At 38.9% G+C, this 23,772-nt stretch overlaps 3 protein-coding genes across 3 annotated transcripts; 1 reads left to right on the top strand and 2 right to left on the bottom strand.

The window, feature by feature from the left end:
* Positions 1-1,047: 1,047 nt before the first annotated feature.
* Positions 1,048-11,288, bottom strand: LOC131795308 (uncharacterized skeletal organic matrix protein 1-like). Its single transcript, XM_059112883.2, has 5 exons — positions 10,931-11,288; positions 9,011-9,182; positions 7,002-8,004; positions 6,462-6,578; positions 1,048-2,709 (listed from the first exon to the last, which is right to left on the bottom strand). The coding sequence occupies exons 1-5, from the start codon at positions 11,229-11,231 to the stop codon at positions 2,371-2,373; spliced, it is 1,932 nt and encodes a 643-aa protein (XP_058968866.2). The 5' UTR covers positions 11,232-11,288; the 3' UTR covers positions 1,048-2,370.
* Positions 11,289-16,518: 5,230 nt separating this feature from the next.
* LOC131795322 (uncharacterized) lies at positions 16,519-17,621 on the top strand. Its single transcript, XM_059112902.2, has 2 exons — positions 16,519-16,812; positions 17,328-17,621. Exons 1-2 carry the CDS (start codon positions 16,606-16,608, stop codon positions 17,436-17,438), a joined length of 318 nt encoding a protein of 105 aa, XP_058968885.1. The 5' UTR covers positions 16,519-16,605; the 3' UTR covers positions 17,439-17,621.
* A 2,165-nt stretch (positions 17,622-19,786) lies between these two features.
* Positions 19,787-23,732, bottom strand: LOC131795347 (coiled-coil domain-containing protein 9-like). Its single transcript, XM_059112926.2, has 2 exons — positions 23,654-23,732; positions 19,787-22,688 (listed from the first exon to the last, which is right to left on the bottom strand). Exon 2 carries the CDS (start codon positions 22,659-22,661, stop codon positions 20,814-20,816), a length of 1,848 nt encoding a protein of 615 aa, XP_058968909.2. The 5' UTR covers positions 22,662-22,688; positions 23,654-23,732; the 3' UTR covers positions 19,787-20,813.
* Between the last annotated feature and the right edge of the window lie 40 nt (positions 23,733-23,772).

The raw sequence follows: 23,772 nt of genomic DNA, 5'->3' as shown, positions 1-23,772 counted from the left end.
GGAAAAGAGCTCTTTCTGCGATTCTGCACTTCGGTGCTTGAGTCGTGCGATGCTGTTGTCAAGTTTGTCTCTTGCTCACCATTGCTGGCGGAGGTAGTGCTCGATGCGTAAGAATCAGCGGATGGTTCGCTTTTTTGCCTCTCCCTCGGAATTCTCTCATCCTGAATTATTGGTCATATTTTGGGCGTTGAGCTTTACGAAGCCAGTGCAGTTAACGTTTCATAATTCCTTATCCTTAAGATAGCTTCTTCGAGATTTCACGTCGATAAACAGTATTACGCTACTTGTAGATGTAACGCTCATCTTTTAAGTTACATTAACATTATGGAATTGAATTGGCTATCCGAAATTCCATTTTTCAATCAAATGGACCAGGTCTCTAGTGACTGATCCATTGCGCTTATTGATAACAGAAGAACCAGCAAATGACAAATCCTTGCACAGTAGCCAGGTGGGAATCACACAAGGCCTTCAAACAAAACGTCTCTTTCCCATCTTCATTTTGTTTACCTTACTGGCTTATTTTTGCGGTGACTGCCAAAAAGGAAATGGAATTGATTGCTATGCTTGTTGCTTAAACGAATCAAGCTTTTCAAGATCAGCTTCATCGTTTTATTTGGGGTTCATTTGATTAACAATTTCAATTCAATTTAGTTTAGCCGACGAAAAACATTCTGATGAGCTTGCAATCTGGAGCCCATGTTTTCCTTCAAGATGGGAAGAAGCATATAATTTGATTCGGGAACGTAAAGAGAAATCGCACAAAGGCCATTAGTGGTGTAACCCTCCAGTTTACAAGAGGGAGGTAGTTATCCAAGGTTTGAAAGCTTTTTTTAATTTGGGCCATATTATTAATGGCAAATTTATTCACAACGAAAATCATTTGGCACTCAATTTAACCCGCTCCCCGCCACCCCTGATTGTGCCATGATGGAGATGATCAAGAAGATCTCGAACAAAATGCACAATGTGTAAGGTTCCCACTGTGACATTAATTATTGGCTACAACATCGAGCAACGTTAAGTTATCAATTCAAGGCTTGCGTTTTAACAGTAGTTTATTGTTCTTGCACACGAAACACTCTGGTTATATAGACGGTCCATTACTATACAGACTAGTTATCCATGGTATGATTGGAACTTTTACAGCTATCCTAACCAAAAGAGAAGGAGCATTACATTTTTTTAGACGGGCAATTCGTTTTGCCGTTCATCGTGTCGGTTTCCGACTCCGTCATAAGGCACAAAATGACGATGAAAGATTTTAAGCTGTCAAAACAGTAAGATTTTTTTCTTTTTTGCCCAAATTAAATGATTTAATTAACTTGCTTAGCTTTTTAATCAATTTGGAGAAGCACTGAGTACATAAATCATCTCAATGCTGAGACGAATAGTTACGAAACTACATGGGATCTTCTTTAACTCCTTAAAGTCTAAGAGTGACCAGCGGCTAGTTTCTTCTTTCAACATCACTCCTGGATCACTCATTAAGGTCAAAAGGAAAAAGGAAATGATCACCAACTAAAGAATCTCTTAAATGTAAAAGCAAATTCTCCTTGTCAGCACCTTAGTGAATCTATAGAGAACAGTATGGAGAATATGCATACTGATGTTAGGGTGTAAAGGGTTAATCCAACTAATCTGATGAAGAGCCATCAATCACCGGTCGACAAGCATTTGTTGATGCAAGTGACTTGTGACGTCATAAGCTTCATCTTCTCCGTTCCTGCCCTTTAACAACAGAATGGTACCAGAGCTTTGTACAATCATTGACGACCTAGATACCTTAATTGCTGATATGTTTGGATTTGCCGATCGCTGACACTGTTAATGCAGAATGGGTGAAAAAAAATCGCTTCGATCTCGCGTAGAAATGATCTAGGAAATAATGATCATACGACCACAATATTGGACTGGAAACCATAAATAGAATCCACGCATGCTCTCTCTAATCTAAGGTACTTCGACTTTAAGATTAATAAAATCCGAAAAAACCAAACCTCTAAAAACACACTGGAAAATACTAAATCTTATTTAAAGCACTTTTAGATTAAGTGTCGTAAAGCCAAAACAACTCAATAATTACACAAGCCAATCAGAACAAATAAAAACACCCTGAAGAGCTAACAAAACTCAAAGTAAAAACAAGCAGCCCACCTAAAAGCGCGGGAAAACGTGGGTGACCGCGAGTCGTGATAGATGTAAGTTATGCATCAGATCGCCAGTGAAGGAGTGGCGGAGTTTTTTAGACCATTCATAGAGCAAAGTAAGGCAAAACTAATGCATTCTCGGATTATTTTCGACACTCAATTAAAAAGTTCTTTAAAAACTAAACAGTTCACAACACTCGGACCGCCTCGGAAAGTGTTATCAGAAACATTCATTAATCATATTTTGCCTCAAACTGAAGGCAGACCATCGGCCAAAACTGTGCAAGGTGCGTCGAGTACCCCACTTGCATCTAAGCCTCCACCAGTCCCACCAACATGACTTCCATTGGTAGAAGACACCGGCTTCCAGTTCAAGGATCCGTAAGTCAGCTGAAACATCTACGCAGATATCCCTGTAGGAAGGGCGATTTTCATCATACGACACGCTGATTGGAAGACTTCCGCTTATCAAGTGTCCGTCGCCGTATACCCCAGCCCTTATAAGCCATACGGATACAGATCCTTGCAAAGTGGCTGTTACTGATGCATAGGGCGTTACCTGAAATGACATGTAAGAGCTTTTATTTTATTAATTCATTTATATATTTGTATGATTTCATGAAATCCATCATTCTTTACCTGTCTCTTACATCATCGAAGTTATTGCTGACAGAGAGAGCGATTTATTATTCATCAAGTGAGACATTTTACCCGTTATAAGGACAACGGAACCCGAAAATTATGCCACATTATTATACTGTAGAACATGTCAAAAAATAAGATGGAAAGCGGAGCAAAAAACATGGCCGCAATGAACGATTCACATTCAGATTTTTTGGTATTTTTTTTTGAGGTTTGACTTTTTGAGCATTGATCTTTAAGAGCGCTTGTCTGTAAAAATCAGACAAATTCTAAATTTCGCGGCAAGGGTGAAAAATTCGATTTCTTTTTTGTTTTAATATTAGATAGGCTAGACTATAACTAAAATCACTGGATACTTTTTTTGGCAAAATATCTTTTTATTTCAGAGAAAAATACAAATAACAAACTTCCATTAAAATCGTCATTTTTAGCGGCAAATTATTGCACAAGTTTGAGGGCTTCACATTAAAAAACGAATCACAATCTCGTCTTTTTAACACTCAAATCTTCTTTTTCAACCTCATAAGACCTCACAAAACGATGTTTGTAAACAGTGCGTTCCTCTTTGCGTGCAAAATAATTTAATTTCGAAAGCATATATTTCTCTTCAGTGAAAGTATTTTGTGAGTAAAGTTAATTTTCAGCATGTGCTAAACCTTCAAATGGATTAAGCTTTGGGCGGTAGAATTACGAAAAGACGTTTTCAATATTACTGTAAAAATTTCTTTGGGCAAATGATTGAGAGCGATACGAAAGCTTTTCAAAGTCCGTTAAAATGCAGTTATTTGACCTTTCGCGATCAACATTCCAGATGCGAGTCTCACACATACTTTAATATGATTCAACCCATATGAGGCCGGAAAATGTACATGGTACACATTTCCAAATGCTCTAACCTCATTTGCCTTAGTCTATGGTTATCTTGTCGCTCGTCTTATTTATAACGTCCGATGAAACTGCCTGTCAATCTGCGAACTGTCACCAACCTTCGTTATAAAACGTTTGACATCTTTCTGCACTGTGGCATCTTATTCAGCGGTTCAGTTGACTGTGAGTGTTGTTCAGTTTGTGGTGCAGTAGATCTGATCGATGCTTTTAAAAGTGGCACTACACATATGTTGCAGTCAACGTAGTTTTGTATACGGAGAGTCGTCACGCAATGCAAATCATACGATGGAAAGTTATTTTTTAGGGGGTAGGGGAAGGGGAAAGCAAAAATACTTCACTCTGCTGCTGAGAAAGTCGCGGAGATCGGACCTTTGGCTAATACTCGTTGAAAAGCTAAATTTAGTAACTGCTAAAAATACTAAGCCTTAGTAAACAAAACCTGGTTTATGGTAATTACACGATGCCTATTGTTCGCTTAGAGGCGGGGCTTCGGACTTTGTTTTTCACAAATACATTAACTTACACTGTCAACTTTGTTACATAAAAAATGGAAGGTTGTTGTTCGTTCAAGTCGCTTATTGGCAGAGTTTGTGGTTACAACACTAGAGATCGAATGCGTGAAACGGAAATTGTTCCTTTGCTTTGATGCACCAAGAATATCGCAAGTCGTGAGTCGGCTTTCAAATTTACCGGTCCTGAAGATAAGATCGACCTTATTTTGTGCCGAGCGCACATATGTCGGCCCCTCTGTAGCTTAAGGTTTTAGACGGTAGTTGGGTCTGTTAACAGCGGTTAATAATACCACTCCCTTATGCTAGCCCCACCCATTGGCCACGGAACATAGCACCCCAGCCTCACATAAGCCACACATCCCCACCGCTGCGTTTTGAAGCATGGTGTTTTAAAAATGTACAAAAGGTTCTCTTTCATGCTATTAGAGTATTTCTTGCAATTTTAGTGGAAAGAAAAACACCCCTAATAAGTACGACAGGCACAGAGCGCCAAAAAAACAAGAATAATTCCCTGCAATAAATAAATGTATTTTACTGTTTGTCACCAGACAAAGATGACACTATTACAAAAATGTTTACAGAATAAAATATTTTGTAGGTTCCAAGAGTTCAATTCTGATAGTGCTTAATTATATGGAGTTTTGCCCTTCACCTACCCCCTAAAGTTCCTTTGTCACCGGTATTGCGTGACAACCCAAAGACTCAAAGGGCCTACATGTTTGTAGTCAGCTCAGTTTAGCATTGAATTAGACTGTCAGATGTAATCTTTTAGTGCCTTGTAAACTGAGCAATACTCGCAGTCAACTGAACCGTTGAATAAGACGCGACAGTGAAGAAAGATATCGAACGTTTGACAACAGGATGGTGTTCGACAGGGTTGATGGTTTCATCGGACGTTATCATTTATACAGACCTAAATACTACGATCGACAAGAGAATCACACTAAAATGGTCTCTGGATCGGTCTTCTGCGGCAAATGAGGTTAGAGCATTTGGAAATATCTTTCTATGTACATTTTTCGGCCTCATATGGGTGGAAACATTAAAATATGTGTGACTCGCAACTGGAATGTTGACCGCAAAAGGTCAAATAACTGCATTTTAACGGACTTTGAAAAGCTATTGTAACTCTCTCAATCATTTGCCCAAACAAATTTTTACAGTAATATTGAGAACATCTTTTCGAAATTCAACCACCAAAAACTTAATCCATTTGAAGGTTTAGCACATGGTGAGAATTAATTTTATTCACGAAGTATTTTTACTGAAGAGAAATGCATGCTTTCGAAATTAAATTATTTTAAGCGCAAAGAAGAGTGCAATGTTTACAAAAATAATTTTGAGAGGTCTTATGAGATCAAAAAAGAAGATTTGAGTGCTTAAAAGACGAGATAGTGATTCGTTTTTGCACGCGAAGCCCTCAAACTCGTGCAATAATTTGCTGCTAAAAATGACGATTTTAACGGAATTTCGTTATTTGTATTTTTCTCTGAAATAAAAAGATATTTTGCTAAAAAAAAGTATCCAGTGATTTTAGTTATAGCCTAGCCTATCTAACATTAAAATAAGAAAGAAATCAAATTTTTCACCCTTGCCGCGATATGTATGATTTTTTAAAGTGCGTAGATTTTTATCATGAAGAGCGCTTTTCGTTTGTGTTGTTTTCGTCTTTCGCGCACGCCTTATTCAATCGATATAGTGCTGATGCATTTAAGAAATCAAAAAATATGAACGGATATTTTGTTCATCGCTCGTATTACTCTTCACCCCAGCGGCACTCGGAAGTTCGCCGTACAATTCGCAAAACATCCGCACGTATTATTTGGAAACCTTCGCCCTAAGGTGTATTTATTGAAATAAGGTGTGGAGAAGTTAAGAACACCAACACTTCTGCTCTCAGCCCAAACGTACACGAAAATCAGGATGTACTTCTCCATAATGGTGACAAAAAGCCGTAACTTATCCTCGGAAGCTAATCCTTACAACAAGAACTAGACTCTTTTACCATTCCACCTATTTTTTTCTTGCCAAATGAGGTTAAAATAACCATTGCCTATTTGACTCTGCGTCATACATCATGGTGTTCCAGTTTGAACGGCAAATATATGTAAATACTCTTACGACAAAGTTAATGCTAAAACAACAACATCGTTGCATATTAGAGTAACAGAAAAATTTCTTATCTGATGATTAAACACGCAATGCGCCCAGATATGTCAATCATTGTTTACATTACATTTTAACCATCGATTGAGTTATATCTACTCACCATTACGTTCAACTGGGATGGTGAGAGTGAGCCTGGGTCCACTGAGATGCTAAAAGATGGCTTAAGAATAAAATCCACATCAAGACTGACGACCCAAAATATCGGAATACTGTGGCTCTGTAGAAAAGAGAAAAAAAAACCAGTAAATTGCATTACATGTACATAAACTTTTTCAAACAGTTCGGTCATTACTTGGGCCTCCTGCGCAAAAAGCCTAAGTTTATAATTCGGTCGTGGTCGTCGTCTACCTCCCTGACAGGCAATTTTTTACGGCTAAATTATGTGGGGCTAAAGGTTTCAATATTATCCTGTTATCGTAGAATCGTTTAAAAGCAGTCATTATAGCGTCTATTGAAATAAGTAAAACTCAAAATCTAATACACGTAAATGAAGGCACACGAGCCACTGGTGCAATTTACTTTCTTCCATGCTAGTGCTTTTGTCGACCTTGTTTTTCGCAAACCGTGAGCTGCCTCCCAGAAAAAACCTGCCGAAATAGAGGCCCGATCTAACATCGACATTTTAAATTCAAGCACTTACAACTTCGACGTTTAGTCCATTTATCTTCTTTGTTTCTTTCTTAGTGGTGTCAATGGATTCTCGGAGAAGTGGCGCTGTTACACTGGCTCCCAAATGCAGAGTTAAATACAACTCGGTCTTGTCAAGCTTAAGGTTGACTAGCTTTTTAATTGATTCAATTCGAACAGTGGTCTCCACTTTCATATCTATGCCTATAACTTTTTTCTTAAAGAGTGTGAACGAAATCTTTCGAGGAGCATTAAGGAATTTTTGAACAAAGTTTTGTCTGCGACTTCGCTGGTGTCTTGAGTCGTGCGCTGCTGTTGTCAAGTTTGTCTCTCGCTCATCGTCAGCGGACGTGCTGTTCATTTCCTTTGAATCAACCGAAGGCTCATTCAGAGCCTCTCTCTCAGAGGTTTTCACCCTGAAATTTTGGTCAGATTTTGGTGCAACGAGTTTGACGAAATCACGAACATTAACATCTGCTAGTTCCTCGTCTTCAAGATAGCTTTTCCGGTACTTCTCATCATCAAGAAGAGTAACCTTACTCGTGAAAGAAACTTTCATCATGTCGGCTGTGAATCCTTTCTTAAACTGAACTGGCTCTCCGAAATTTAGTTGTTCATTTAAATGGACTTCACCTTTTGTTACCACGCCGTTGCTCTTGTTAAGAACTGATGAATCAGCATATAACAAGTCCAAGTCGATGTCAGATGTCATATTGGTGACATCCGACCGATTGAATTTGTTTTTAATAAAAAGTTTGTCATTTTGCGATGTGTTTGCTTCTCTGTGCATCTTCACAATTCCGGGAAACATGGAAGATTTTTCAGGTTTTGGCTCGGAATTTGGGTCTGGTTTCTGTCCGTCTACACGTTCGTAAAGGTTGCGCTCAACAGTTGGGAGAAGCTGGGTAAGTATGGCTCGGGCATAGCGTGTTAACCCCTCGTCGGACTCTGGATTTCCGTATAATTCAAAGGACTCATCTTCTTCGGTGGATTTTGACGTTTTCTTTACTTCAGACCTGTTGAAAACATCCCAATTGGCAATTAGCATGATACCGTGTTCAAGAAGGTCCATTTCAGGTTCCTGAACAATTTTCAAACGAGTCAAAATTGTGGAATATGAATATGACTAACAAAAAAGTAAAAGGAAGGGAAATGGAATTGGGAACTTCATGTTTTAAAAGAGTATAGCTACTTATCCTGCTAACTCCTGAGGAATTCAAAGCCAACTGCTGATAGAAATTAGAAACACAGATTATAGCACTGGAAGAAGTTTTTGAGAAAATTTTGTCCTCTATTCTCTAATTGAGCAGAAACTTACCCGATATCTCTACGTGAAAATTAAGAACTGATATCCGTATCTAAAGGGATGTGGTTTGCGATGTATAAAAGGCTTAAAATTGGGAATCAGAAAAAGAACGCTTCTTTTAGACAAAGCATTCAATGTTGCAATACGACCCACCGTCGGTCAGATGGTGAAGATATACTCCTGTCTAAAAATAAATGTTGTGAATGCTTTATGAAAATAACTTCTAATAACAAAGCATGTTTTCTTGCTTCATATCTTAAGGAAAGAAAGAATCATTTTAGAGAGGGAAGTTTGAATTTCTTTTGGACATTTTTGGCTTTAAAAGTAATTTTTACAGACAATTCCGTGATCAGCCACCCCCCCCCCCCCCACCTCCCACCTCAACCCCAATTAACCGATAAGAGAGTTAAATGATACTATTTCAAACTGAAATTTCGTGACCGAATCAAAGTGAATCATAATTATACATTATTAGTTTGAGTAATAAGTGTAGCAATTGTCAGTAATTGTTCGTCTGGCTCTTCAGATTATGAAACTATTTGACTTAATTGCTCAGGCTAAGGTAGCGGTAAGTTGAATGGTTTTCTGGTTTCACTATGATATTTATAAAAAAAAAACCTCCATCAGGGCAAGCAATCATGCCTATTTAATTGCTCTCTGGTATTATCGACATGACTCAGAAGACAAATTCTTTCAAATGCTTTCTTGCTACCTACCTTGAAGTGCGCTCAACCCTAACCAAAAAATATAACGATCTTCCTCGGGTCACGTTACCGATTTTTTCCAAGTTTTCTCCTTCAGCATCAATACTGATGATCTTAAAAACAAACCAATACTCCTCTGATGTCTTGTTTATTACTTGAAGAGCAACGATGGTACTTAGTGTCCCTGAAAAAAATGACCAAATTAGCTAATAGAAAATATAGAAATCTAGCACACTAAGGCACTTTCAGCTGATAAACAATCCTTGTTGAGTTAAATTCGATCTGATTGCCTGTTTTCCTGACAATTGTAAGGAAGCAAGACATCAAGCTTGATGAATATGCAACTTCAATATCTAAACAGCAAATTCATTCTTCGAAGGATGCTGATTTTGCGTCGTAAAAAACCGGAAGTATAAAGGCAGCTCAATAAACCTCCCGGTTGATATTTTGAAAGTAAAACACCGTATCAGTGTCTTTGGTAGGTTGACGGTTCATTAACCTTGACTTAACCTTGTGGGAAAATTAAAAGTACTTTGTTGCTCAGCTACCTCTCAAGCAATCAACTGGATTAAAAAAAAAAAAGAAACTTTTCTTGGATTCCGAACTAGAAAATCGGAGGTCCTAATGTTTTTGGTGGGAGTCTTGATTTAGAAGACACCAAAAGGCTATACCAAATTTGCAGCCCATTTCTAAAAGAACGCGTCGAGATACCAGATGATGAGAGGTGAACTTCCAAGACTAAATGCTAACTATAGACGCCTTTCTTACACAACAATTATGACACGACTCTTTAATTTAATAGGAGTCGAGGATAAAACGATTTATAATAAGAACCAGCATGAAATGGCAATTTTAGATGCAAATTATTAAGTTAATGAAGAACCAATTGTCTACATGTCACCACCAGAACTAGACAATAGATATCAGGCTAAAAAAACCTGTGCATCAACCAACCGTGGAACAATTAACAACTATTCACCGAAACGGAGGTGGCTATTGATGGATATTTAAGTGCCTTTCGATTATCCAAAATGCCTTTCAAACTGACATATTAAAGACTGGAAAGAGAAAAGCCACTTTCCGAAATCTCAATTGAGAATAAATGGACGAGTACTCTCCAAGTAACTCTGGAACTGATGACTAAACTGCTGGTGCTGATCTTATTAAATTTCTGAAGAAACAATTCCGTATGGCAGTATCAACAAAACTTACCCAGTTCGACCATAAAATATATTCACGATATAGCCAAACTGGATTACTATGCAAATTCAATGCGCCTAGCCTGCACAAAAGTCTATTATGTCTACCCCGAACATTCGAAAGTAGATTGATATGTCCAATGCCGAAGTAAATTCGGAGTTGAGCTAATTATGTGGGTATGCTGGGTTTAGCGTTCTAACGATGAATTTGATAAAAACAATTTATTGAGACGAAAAATTCGAGAAAAAAAATTTCCAAAAAACCACACTGAAGTATGCATATGCAAATGTCTTCAAATATATAATGCTATTTCAAATAAACATGATTTTCCGCGCAAAATCAAATCCAGCGCCTCAAAGTCACCGAAAAGGGACAGCAACAGAAGACTTAGGATGATCACAAGACTATATAAACCCCGTATTCTATATCTCTGTACGGCCCGAATTAGAATTCTTAACCTGAGATTTGATTTCCATTTTGATTGCCTGCTTTCAATGTTTTAGGAAAGCACATTCACTGTTCTTAATTATCTTGTAAATTTCAGAATGTGTCTGAAATCTAACAAAATGCATTGTTACCTAATGTCATCTTTAACGTTAAAGGTTTTTTTCGAAAAAATTGCCTATGCGACCAAAAAGGCTATTTCAAAATAGAAAATTCGTAAGTTTTAGCCAGCGACGAAAGGCAGTTCAAGACAGCATCAAATGCTTAATTAGTAGCGACATCAAATACCTCTCTGAAGCTCTCCACTTCGTACTTCAAGGACTTGCTCAACTTGATACAACAAAGTTTCACCTGGTTCCAAGTTGACTTCCACTAAACGCTCAGTAACTTGCTCTTTCCGATTCAACAAAGTTGCTGTGAGTATGGCTCCACCAACCACAAGTGCTATAACCGCAAAGATGGCAGTGATCCACATAATGGTTCGTTTTCTTGAAGCAGGTTTTCCTCCTTCAGAGTTATCTTCGACATAACCGTTGACTAGAGTTCCCTTGTTATTGTGTTGTTCCTTTTTCTCTGGAAAACCGTCCATGATCGAGCTTGAAGCTGTACGACCACTCCGTCCGTTCTGAAGGTTCAGTGTATTGTATGATCCTTTGCATTATTCTTGTTCATCCGCCATAGCTTAATCTTTTGTTTTTTAGCAGTGAATGACAGTGCGATATTTTTAGGTTTTGTAGTGTGACCTTGAAGAATGTTCTAGAAGTAGCTGTGTCCTGCTGAGTCATCCCCGAACGTTCTAGATCCTCAACCGTACCTATAAAAGCCGAGCTTGTAACTAGATGTAGCGAGTAGTTTAGTTGCTGGTATAGCCCGTCAGATATCAATAAAGGTGTATGCTGCAGAATACAAGACGTCCACACTTCATGGTGTTAGGAAGTGGATTACAAAATTGAAGATAAATTTCGTCGATCCAAGCGAAGACAGGGCCTGGAAGGATTAACTGCTCTGGCTGATGACCTGTTAGTAACTGGAGCAGCAAACACCCATGAAGAAGCCTTGGCAGACCATGACAGAAATCTGATTGCGTTGCTACAGAAATGCAGGGAGCGATACTTCAGACTAAACAAGTTCGTCTTCAAACAACAGAAGTTGAAGTACTGTGGTCATATCTTGACTTCTGAGGGTATTTTACCAGACCCAGCCAGAGTTGAAGCCATCACTCAGATGCCGAGACCACACAGTAAGACTGGGAAAATTTTTACCTCAGCTTTCTGACGTACCTGAACCTCTCAGAAACCTAACCAAGGAACAAAACCAATTCATTTGGTCGAAAGTTCATCAAGATGCCTTTAACAAGTTGACTCAGCTGATTTCAGAACCGCCACTACTCCGCTACCACGACTTGGAGGAAGAAGTAACGATTGAGACAGATGCAAGTGACTATGGACTAGGAGCTGTTCTACATTTGCTAGTCGCACTATGACTGAGACTGAGAGACGTTACTCTCAGATCGAGAAGGAATACCTCGCACTGGTGGAAAAGATTACAGCAGTCACAGATCATAAACCTCTAGAAACCATACTCGCCAAAAGTATCAACAGCGCGCCTAAGAGGTTACAACGCATGATGCAACGACTACAAAGGTACCGCCTGAATATTGTGTACAAAAAGGGAACTCAGATGTACATAAGTGATCATCTGTCAAGATCTGCCCTCCCAAACGGCCGAACGCAAAAGAAGGAAATAGGTGATTATGAAGTCTTTGCAATTCACGCAGAAGAACTTCTCATGAAAGAGATCGAAGGTACAGATCCAAATATCTTTCATAACATGACAGATGCAACCCTTCAGAAAGTAGCAACAGCAACCCCAAAAGATGGAAATTTCATGACTTTAGCTGAAATTATAGCTAATGGATGACCTGGGGACAAGACGCAAGTACCGCCCAATGTCCGAGACTGCTGACCGTATAGAGATGAACTAGCAGTTCAGGATGGAATAATCTACACAGGAACGAGGGTGCTCATTCCCACGGCTATGCGCCCACAGATGTTAGCCACCTAGGAGCAGAGGGATGCATGAGACTCGTGAGAGATACATTGTGTTGGCCATCGATTCATCATGATATAAAATATCTCTGCGATAACTGTTCAATATGCCAGGAAGCTAAGCCAGATCAACCTAAAGAAACCATGCAGAGCCAGCCTATTCCAAAGAGAAGATGTCAAATAGTCAGTACTGATCTTTTCAATGTGAAGAAAGACGTCTACTTGGTAGTGGTGGATAATCTCACAAAATACTGGGACTTGAAGCAAAGAAACCGAACAGTGGTTTCCACATTCATCGTCTTTTTTTATGAATAGGCGTAAGCTTAGCTGTTTTCCAACCGGAGAAAACTGTTTTATACTCAATGCTACTGCGATAAAGCCAGACCAGATAAGAGACAGTGGCGTTTCCCGCAAGTCTTAGAAGCTTTTGAGGAGTATCATAAGGGCCCGTAAACTTATTAATTTTAAGCGTATTAACTTTGTCTCGAACCGATTGCGTAGAAACGGTAATCTCTGTGAGTGTTGGCGGCTCATACATTGTGTTGGCTATTTCCTCGATGGTTTGTTGCCCATTAGTCATAGGTGGTGGGAGTTCTTTGGCCAGTTTTTCCCTTATCGTTGAAAAATATGAATTCATCAGCTACGCTTTCTCCTCATCAGCAAGCACAAGGAGCGCCATCGTATCTCTTCAGAAGGCCAATATTTTTCGTGTGCACTTTGGGACATGCGTCTTCATTCAACAGGTTCAAATAAGCGCTCGTTTTCTTAACTTCTTAAAACATTTTCACAAAGTGGGATGCTTTTGCTCGTCTTAGGGCCAGGGTAACTTAATTTCCGACCATTTTACACTCCCCCCTTGGCTTTGAACGTTTGGTTGAGTTCACTGTCTTGAATAACTTGTATTTCGGATACATTTTAAGTCTAAGGTGGCTCGATATCCGTGATACCGCAGTACTTCTTACTTTTTACTTCTTTCTAGGGAGCATGATCGTCACAAATGCTCCGAAAAAGGTTCTGCCAAGCCCAAAGAATAGAGTCTGCATCGTCATTTACCATCACTTACCATCATTTACCGCACAAAACCTTTATTTAATGTTGAAGTCATGCAAAAATGCCAGCAGCTTTCAATTATTAGCTATACTAGTGATAGATATTTTTGTTTCAGCTTAACATACTCCCGAGTATAATTAACAACTATTCACAGAAGTGGAAGTGTTCACTGGTGAATATTTGGAGATGGTGCTCTATGCGTTTTAATCAGCGGAAGTTTAGTTTAAGGTCTCTCCCTCGGAATTTTTATCCTGAATTCAACCTCGTTCCCAGGGTCTCTCATCTTCCCGCCCCCTGGAGCGAGCGAGGAGAGAGCGGGAAGATGAGAGACCCTGGGAACGAGGTCGTCCTGAATTATGGGTCATTAGTTAGGGCGACGAATTTCACGAAGCCAGTGTAGTTAACGTTAGATAATTCCTCAGCCTTAAGAAAGCTTCTCAGAGATTTTACGTCGATGAAAAGTGTTAAAAGATGTAACGTTCATCTTGTAAGCTACAGTACTATTCTTGAATTGAGTTGGCTCTCCGAAATTCCATTGTTTAGTCAATTGGACTTAGTACAGCAGGCTTTCTCCTGGTTCCTAGTTTACCTCCACCAAGCGCCCCAAACGTCGCTTTTCCTGGGTCAACAAAGTTTGCCGCCAGGATGACCCCACACGCCAACAGCAAAATAACCGAAACGACGAACGTGTTCCTAAAAACGTTTCATATTTCTCTAGAAGATTATAGTTGCCCATAGCTTCCTCTTCCTTGTGGCGTTCTGGCAAACTATCCGTGACTGCGAAAGAGCCTGTCGAAAGAGCGATGTACGACTGCTGAGATCCTTCTGAGAGGTCAACTTATTGTACTGAGATCTTCCAGTCCTTCCGCAAAAGCTTGATCTCATGTCTCAGTTTCTGATCTGAATGACAACCCGGGTAAGGGGAGGGGGGGATACTTGGGTAAATTTTCGTTGGGTATGGGCCACTGGCCTCTCAGAACCCTGCCCCTTTACAGTCTATTCTTTGGCCAATCATAGATCACATCTTAGTAACTTTTAATAATAAGATAACAACTTCTTTAACCACAAATCTTCTTATTTTTAGTATCCCCACCTACCAGAATTTTCTTACCCCCAAAATTCCCGCAAATATGCGACCCCGTTCTTGTAACTATCGAAAATGCAACCCCATGATAGTCAATCCAGTCGTGAAAATACGACCCCATCCAACCACATCCCCATTAGCCTATTTCCAACAAGCACCCCCCTCACCATTCCTTCGGACAGAAAATACTCATACTTCACGTTTATTCACATGCAGATTACCGATTATAACATTGCTAACAAAACTTTGTTTGCTAATATTACGTACCTGAATGATTGATTGCAAACCTGGCCTAACTTAAACCTCTAACAATAATTCATAACATACACGAATGAATTACTTACTAACTGGCATAGTGGGAAACATGTTATTTCTGCAAATTTACATTTATCCAACGTATACTTAAGTCACCAACCTGCCAAAACTACAACTTATATTCGAGAGGAGTCATTATCTTTCGCCAGGGAGGGGGGTAGGGGAATTCGTTTGTGTCGCGATAAAATTTATTTGATCTCCCCGTTAGGTTCTGACCCCGTTTCCTTTATTGGCAGTTAATTGGCCGTCAATATTAATATATCCCCCCTTAATACTTTGGCGACAACTGACCCCCTCCGTTCGTGTTCGCGTTTCCCAATGAAAACCATGTTATTCCCCAAAAATCTCCACCTCCCCCCCATGGCAATACAAACCATCAAGTTTTATTGATTTTATGTCTGAAATAAGTTTGCCCACTTTTTTTAACGAGGCTAGAAATTTGGCAATTACTCTCAATGTTTCAATTTCTCTTTCAAGTGAAAAAACACTCTGAAAAAATTCAAAGGTGAGAGAACTTTAGAGAACTTTGTGGTGTGGAATTCTTCATAATCATGCTCCTAATTTCAAAATCGGCTCATTTGTAACGGTCCGCAAGACCACCCCTTGAGCTAGACTCCTCTTGGTTTTGTAGTTAATACTTGTCGTGAAAAATAGGATCGATCTCACTCTTTCCTTTATACGAATAAACTTTGCTCCCTTAAATCAGTCCAAGAATTATCACTTCACTTCTCATGTTGCCTTTCTTTTACAAAAATACGAAAGTTCATCGCCATGGACCTTTCGAATTTAGCCCAAGTTTCACGGCAATCTCGTTATGAGGGCTTTTCCCTACTTGCAAGGGAAAAGCCCTGGTAACGAGTTTGGTTTCACGAGATATGCGTAAGGTGACCGCAAGGCTTAAGTTTTTTTCCGTGTTCAAATATTTCATCAGGTACCCTTTTTCTAGAACTGTCTTAAAAAAAAACAAAACAAAACAAAAAAAAAAAAACCCGTGCTTCTTTTTGTCATGGTAAAATGGGTCGTACCTTTTGATGTGAGCTCAATTTTAAGATCTTCACTTTTTAAGTTTAACCACTAAGTGATTGGGACCAAGATACTTTTCTCTATCATGCTTCTGGAAAACATATTTTTATTTGATCGACTTCTAAAGATTGATGCTTCTGCTGTTTTGTTCATTGAAACTCACAGGATAATAGCCGTGTTTACCACATGTAGATTTTCCCTTCTAATCATGACGTCCGCAATTTTGAGATGAAAACCTACTCAAAACACTAAGAGGTTGCGTGACTTGCATACATAATTACAAATGACAAGCAAACATGACACATCAGTTTTCTTATTTGCGGTCATCTGTACAAAGGTAACGCGGGCTCTGGGTTACTTCTATTCAAGTCGCCTTGGTTCTATCCCATCAACTTATCTGGTGTCAAGAAGAAAAGCAACTCGTTGTTTTATTGAAGTACATCATGTCGAATAAAGTAGAGTTCATTAAGGCGCAAGTGAAGGATAACAAGGTCGTTGTTTACTCCAAGACCTACTGCCCTTTTTGTAAAAAGGCGAAAGACGCGCTGAAGGCTGCTGGATTGAAAGACTACCTCCTGGTTGAGTTGGACGAACGCGATGACGGGGATGAATTTCAAGACGCCCTTCAAAAAATTACTGGAGGCAGATCGGTAAGCTTCAAAACATTCGTTTCTTTGCGTTTTTACGAGCTTAAGAAATACACAATGAAAATCTGATAGGAATCACCTCTCTTCGGAATTAAAGACTGTTTGATGCCTCGACCGAAATTGCAAACTAATCGTCTAGTCGATCGTCGAATGAATTATGCATAATTAAACGCGCGAACGCTTCTGAAATATACTTATTCCGTCAGTAAGGTAAATTGATCACCAAAACGTCTTGAAAAGGGTTGGGTATTTCTTTTTCGGTCTTTCAAACTCTGTAAGATGTTTGTGTGTTCTCTTCAGGAATGGTATTTTTAGTACTGACGTTTTACAATTCTTAGCGGTTCGTAATGATCGAGCAGTCACGAGTCTTGTATTCTATGAAGGGCGAAGATCTCATTTTAGTAAGACGTGTGAAGATCAGGAGGCTTTCTTATTTTTGTTTATTTTGAAAAAAAAAAGCTTTGAGTGAAGCAAGATTTTCTCTGGCCCTACTTCACAACTTTTTCTCTATTTTTCAGGTTCCACGAGTGTTCATTGGAGGTACTTTTGTTGGTGGAGGAGATGATGTCCAGGGGCTTCAAAACAAAGGACAACTGAAGCCAAAGTTAGAGAATGCAGGAGCTTTGTAATAATCAAATTCAGTTGTAAACAAATGATGTTTCAACGGAATGTAACAGTTGCGTAGAGTGTTGTTTATTTTCAAGAAACAGTACTATTAGTAGAAGTTTCACCAGTCACAAGTCTTTTTGATGTGTTGTAACAGCCTGATTATGTGCAGATTCAAGTCAGTAATAAAGAATTTGCAACAAAAATTTCTTTGCAACTTTATTTTATGTTTGATTTTCACTTTCTATCTGTAGCCATTGAGAGCAACTTTTGGGACACATCAAGTCCCATATTTTACGTAGTCTTTATCTGTTTGTGTTAAACATTGTTGAAAATGATTCCTTGTTTTAGAATGGCTCCTTAACCCTTAAGATCTGATTGTAAACTTTCTCCTCTAGCTGCTAGAGATTTTGGTGTCAGATTAAGATGAAAACTTATACCTGATCAGTTTGAATATTCTCATGACCTGTTTGCTGGATAATTTAATAGGGAGAAGTCACATGTTAATCACTTCTGGGTTTAAGGGGTACATAAATTTCCTTAAAGGTTAGAATTGAGTTTCAAATCAAATGTGAAATGATAAGAAAAGGTGAAAAGTAATGATACATTCTCTGAAACCTATGGCTTGGTGGTCAAAACAATGTTGCATTTTGGGTTATCACCTGATGATCAAAATGTTTTCTAACATCCTCAGCGAACTGCATCAGGAGTTTATTTTTGGTTAGTTTTAAAAATGGTTGTGTTAAGAACTGGATAACAATGTGCCATTTGACACCCACATTGCACATGGAGGCTAGGTGCCCAAGGGGCCCAGGGACCACAACTGCAGTTGCACCCCAAGGCACTTAAACACCTGACTGGCCTGTCCACCTGCCCAACCCATAATCCAGCTATGAGTTTCCCATGCCATGCCCCCTATGAGCACCTATCATACTAGAGCCAGATGGCTGAGTGGAGGAAAACATAAATAACAAATAGAACAACTCATGCACTTGTAAGGTATACTGCTGGACAAGGACAGCCTTAGGGCTTCAATGACCACAGCACTGCTGCAAAACACTACAGAATGCAACAAATGCTGCATGATAGCTAACAGTTGGCCAAGGCACGAACAAAACGCTACTGACCATAATTGCTCCAAGTCTATTTAACAATATTTTACATTATGGATCAACATTAAAGATCATATATGCACATTGAACTCTTAGTACACCCAGTAAAATGCAGCAATTCCAAACCAATAATTTTCTTTGATCAAGTCTTTGACCTCCAAGAGTGACCAGCATTAAATTTCTCCCGACAATATCATGCCTGAATCAGACATTAAGGTCATGAGAATATGGGAAATGATCACCAAATAGAGAAGCCCTTGATTTTCATACAAATTCTCCTTGTCAGCACCTTATGAAATCTTTATAGAATAGTATAGAGATTATCTATACTGATGTTAGGGTGTCAAGGGTACACACTAAGCTCAGGAGCCTCAATTTTCAGTCTCAATTTAGCCTGCCATGCAGAAATTTCAGGGCATTTTAACTGTACCACTAATGACATTCTTTTCTCTTAAAGTAGTGTAACCCTTTACTCTAAAGAGTGACCAGCATCTATTTTCTTGTTAGATTATCACAGCTGAACATTACAGAATCGCGCCCATCGAAAAACGTCGCACGGGAAAATGCAAATAAGCTAGAAAAGAGAAAGAGAGCAGGCGTAACTTCACGCAGGCCTGTCAATCCGACTGTCAATCATGTAATCCCCGTGTACGCAGTGTTCGAAAGTATTGTTTCTTGTGCAGACAACCAAAACGTAGCGCTTTTCATAGAAGAAGAATAGACGTAATTAGTGGTGTTATCTTGATTAGGTTATATTGTTTAAAAATCGGTCAGATGTAAAATTAAACTACCTTTCAAATGCCGGGTTTCAAAAAAATTGCAAACATTAGGGAAATTAATGCTTCTTAAAGAAGCTTCTGTCATTGTTAAAGAAATTCTCCCCATCAAAACCATAGGAAATGAGCTGGGAGCAGTAAGGAGAATATGCTTGTTGATGTTTGGGTGTAAAAGTGACTGGCATCTAATTTCTCCTTACCTCATCACTCCTGAGTCAAACATTAAGGTCAGGAGTATAAAGGAACTGATCACCTATAAAAAAAAAGCTCTTGATTGTTAAACAAATTCTCCTTGTCATCACCTTGGGAAATGTTTAGAGAACAGTATGGAGAATATGCATATTGATGTTAGGGTGGAAAAGGTTAACAAGTAGACACTATTTCATGACTGGGCATTAACCCATCCACAGAGCAAAAGTTGAGCCATATTGTATTTAAAAGCTACCCAATTCAGTGAAGAGCAAAAGTTTTTCACCAGACATTTCTATAATTTATTTTATATCATATTGGTGTAAAATTAAGCTGAAAAGTACTTAACAATTTTGACAATTCTATTGGGATCTGTTGCAGACTAGCAAACTACTTTTCATCTCTTAATTAAAATGGTAACAAATATTTTATGCGTGTTGAAAAGACATACTGTGATTAAAAGTGAAATAAAAATCTCATTATTATTTAACCAGCACTATTATCCAACTGCACTGAGTAGAGTAGAAATAATACACCCATCTAGTAAAAATATCACACAATATTTGAACAGTTGGTTATTTTGTAACTGTAAAAAAACCTATTTGATGGTCAACTGCATGTGCAAAGCTTCTCTATCTGCTTTGTTTTTTACCACCTTTGACGAAACGCACAAAAATAAGGCAATTGAATAATAAATAACTTATTAGATGTTTGGTGCATTACATTTTCACTCATTACAAGGGCTTGTCAAAATATGGCAGAACTCGTAAAAATACTCAGCTATACTGCAAACCAAATTGTCTAATAAGAAATATACATCTCAATACATGGACACACCATGATTTATAGAAAGGCTGTGGCCACTTCATTCCCCAGGGCTAAAAACTGTTCTAATTTCATATCCAAACTCATTTTTGTTGGAAGGGTATACAGGCATCGAAGCTGGAATATTTTCAGAGCCTGAAGAGGGGAGGACAAGGGAACTGTAGCCTCACAAAAATAAAAAAAAACTTACCCAGGAGAGGGCAATGTAAAACTGACTTGGCAAAATATTAATTGCCATGATTATCTCACAAACTGTCTTGTTAGGATTACACTTGGTGTAATAACAAATTGTAAGACTTTTTCTGATTACAAATACTTGTTTACCCATGGTTACAAATAGACCAGATACACTACAAAAATGGAGATTTGATTGTGCCCTTAAACAATGTGAAGGAAATTCTAGGAAATTTGAGCAAAGGGTATGCCTATAGCTGGGTTGTCCAGAGCAAAACACTACCTGTGACTACCTGTGACTTAAACTGTTCGATTTTAAAAACTACCATCTCTCAACAATTTTTTCCTCATCAATCTCAATTTCACCCCAGTCAAGGTCCTGCTCCAGTTTCAGAAAATCAGGTGTAGGTGGAGTGTCAGCATCTGATGCAGATGCTTGTATCACACTGGCAACTTCTGTATCTGATTTCATTTCCTGATTGTTTTCTTTGGTGTCAGAAACTTTTTTGTCTGTCTTAAGTTTAGGCAAATTTGCCATTTCTGCAAGCATTGTATCGTTATGAACAGAGTTTGCACTGTCATCTCTGTGTTCTTGCTGTGCTGAATGATCAATAGAAATATCTTGTTTTTCATGTGCTGGATTTTGTGGTGAGCATTCTTGTTTATCTTTATCACTGTCTGTTGTAACTATGTCATTAGCTCTTTCACCAGTTTCTACATCTTCTAGATTGACTTGTGCCCCTTCACTTTCCTCATGCAAGTTTTTGATTCGATCCTTGCATTCAACTGCTGCCTCCTTCTTATCTCCTGGAGATTCATGCAGAGCTGATATGACTGACAGGGATGAATCTTTGGTAGTTGTGGATTCAGGCTGCACTTGAGAATCTTCATTAACAGCAAAATCATCTTGTAAGCTTTCCTGAAGTTCTTGCTGAGAAGTTCCACTATGTGGTTTGTCACTTGTCACTTCTGCTGCAGATTGCTGATTTTTCTGACTATCTTCACTATTACCATGCTTATGTTCCTTTCGTTCTTTTTGAGGTTTGGGTTTATCAATTCTTTGTGAATTGTCAGTTGATGTTTCCATAACAGCATCTAAACTCTCTTCTTCTTTCTTTTGATGCAGAGGTACAGTTGGTTCTTCATCCCAATTCTCTTCCCCAGTGCCCTCACCATTAGCTGTGCCATCCTGGTTGTGTCTTGCTCTAGTTTCTGTTTCAGTTTTTGATGTGGTACTCTTTTTTTCCAAAACTTCACTTTGACTGCTACCTTGTTGCATTTCAGAAGCTCGGGTTTCATGGTTGTCATACTGTCTAAATCCTCCTCCTTTATAATGACCTCTGTTTTCTCTGTGGTAGTTGTTCCCCCTACTATCAATGCCCCAGTCTTCTGCACGACCATGACCATCATGATGTCTCATATTCCTCCCATTGTCCCCAGATTCTTCAAATACCCACATCTTCCGTCTTACATCCCAGACCTTTTTCTGATCCCATGTACGGCTCCAGTTTCCAGCCTTCTTCTGACGAGCTTTCCTTTCTTCATCAATCTTCTTTCTCTCATCCTTCCACTCACGATACTGTTGCCGCTCTTTCCCTGACATAGTAATTTCCATATTATCTCTATTTCTGCCTGGTCGAAATTCCTTCTCCCTTTGCATTCGACTGGCAACTTTGTTGAAATTAGCTCCACCCCAAGAGTGCTCATTCCGCCCTGTCATTCTGGACATGTCTACTCGCTTGTCATCCATCAGAAACCTACTTGCAGAGTTGGGATTCCTACTTCCTTGTTTCCTCTCCTCCTCTTCCTTTACAACATTTTCTTTCCGTTTGGCCTCCCACTGCTTTGCTTTCAGTGTTTCTTTCCGCATTTCCTGCAACATTAGCCCTCTGCCTCTACCTCTCCCTCTTCCAGCCACCCCTCCTGGCTGTGATGAATCCTTGTTCACTCCTGATGTACCACTCCCATGTTGCTTCTTTATTTCTACTAACTTGCTGTACACATCGGCATTTTTACGGTCTTCTTCAATCTCCTTTTGTCTTCTCATGAGATCTTCATTTTTCTTTCGGATTATTCTCATCTTGGCTTCCACTAACTCTTCTTTACTAGCCTTTTCTTCTGCCTTCTGGGCATCTGATTCAGCATTATTAGGATCAGTTTTTGAAGTCATTGTGGAAAATTTATCTTCATCAACCACCTAAAATAGATTTAAGTCAAACTCTAGTAATCATTTCCCTTCCAGGAGTGATCATACATTAAATTATCGCAACAAGATCAATACACTATCAAGGAAACATATAAAGAAGATACTAGGAATAGGGGATAATGTTTCGATTTTGCACCATTGTTGAGCAATTCAGTAAAGCACGCAAAAAGGTTTTTAGTACTGAAATTCAAGGATGGCCTTAGACTATTGGTAAAATTAATTGCTGACGTTACAAAACTGAGCTTTGCCAATGAGTGGCATCACCAGCCACAAAGACAAAATTGGCTTTCCAAATGAACTACAGATCGTTTTGCAGGACACAGTAACAAGCAAGGCGGCATTTTTTCCGCAAATGACACACGTAGATATAAAACACGATTTCAGTCTAATTCCCTGAGATCAATGAGACTTGTTTACTTTTTTAGCCCTTAAAAAAGTGAGTTCTTCATATGCAGAAACTTACTAAAGATCTGAGCCCAGTTGTTAAAGGAGCGCATAACGCTATCCAGCGCATAACGCTATTTAACGAATAAATCGCTGTCCATCGGATAAACGTTAATAAAAGGTGTTGTGCTACCCAATGGATAGAAAATTATTTACTAGTCGATTACTCAAACAAATTCGATCAACTGGGGGCAAATCGATGATGAGCACTCACGATACTAGGAAAACGATACCTTGTTGCTTACTTTCTCTATTTCTTAACACGGGTCAAGGAAATAAATCAGATTTCGCTTTTCTCAGTTTCTGAAGGATCTTACGAAGAAGCGATCTGATCGAAAGCATCATTAATTCGATTATGACCAGTCTTTGTCTGGTCTTGCTCGCCAAAATTATAAGCTTGAGAACAACATGGAAACTGTCTCTAAAACCTTACCGATCGGCGAATCGCTTACAAAATCTTTGAAAATAAAGAGTTAGCATGTGACAAGAGTAAAACTAAAAGCCAAACTTACTTTTTCTTTCCAGAATCACCAACGAAAAATCATTGTTCGCATTGATAAGAAGAAAACAAACGCCATTTTGACCGTGCGCCTGCATTGTTTCAGCGGAAATTTAGCGCATGCGTTTCACA

This window comes from Pocillopora verrucosa, chromosome 11 (assembly GCF_036669915.1).
Source record: "Pocillopora verrucosa isolate sample1 chromosome 11, ASM3666991v2, whole genome shotgun sequence".
NCBI lineage: Eukaryota > Metazoa > Cnidaria > Anthozoa > Scleractinia > Pocilloporidae > Pocillopora > Pocillopora verrucosa.
The sequence above is the reverse complement of the archived record's forward strand: the minus strand, read 5'-3'. Positions and strand labels throughout refer to the sequence as shown.

Bases quoted from the DNA above. Each gene is read 5' to 3' on its own strand.
- LOC131795347 (XM_059112926.2), bottom strand. From the start codon at position 22,661: ATGACTTCAAAAACTGATCCTAATAATGCTGAATCAGATGCCCAGAAG.
- LOC131795308 (XM_059112883.2), bottom strand. From the start codon at position 11,231: ATGGACGGTTTTCCAGAGAAAAAGGAACAACACAATAACAAGGGAACT. The intron at 9,183-10,930 runs GTATTTGATGTC...CATTTTTTTCAG, and splicing joins AAGTGGAGAGCTTCAGAGAG to GGACACTAAGTACCATCGTT. The intron at 8,005-9,010 runs GTAGGTAGCAAG...TGTTTTCAACAG, and splicing joins AGGGTTGAGCGCACTTCAAG to GTCTGAAGTAAAGAAAACGT.
- LOC131795322 (XM_059112902.2), top strand. From the start codon at position 16,606: ATGTCGAATAAAGTAGAGTTCATTAAGGCGCAAGTGAAGGATAACAAG. The intron at 16,813-17,327 runs GTAAGCTTCAAA...TCTATTTTTCAG, and splicing joins AAATTACTGGAGGCAGATCG to GTTCCACGAGTGTTCATTGG.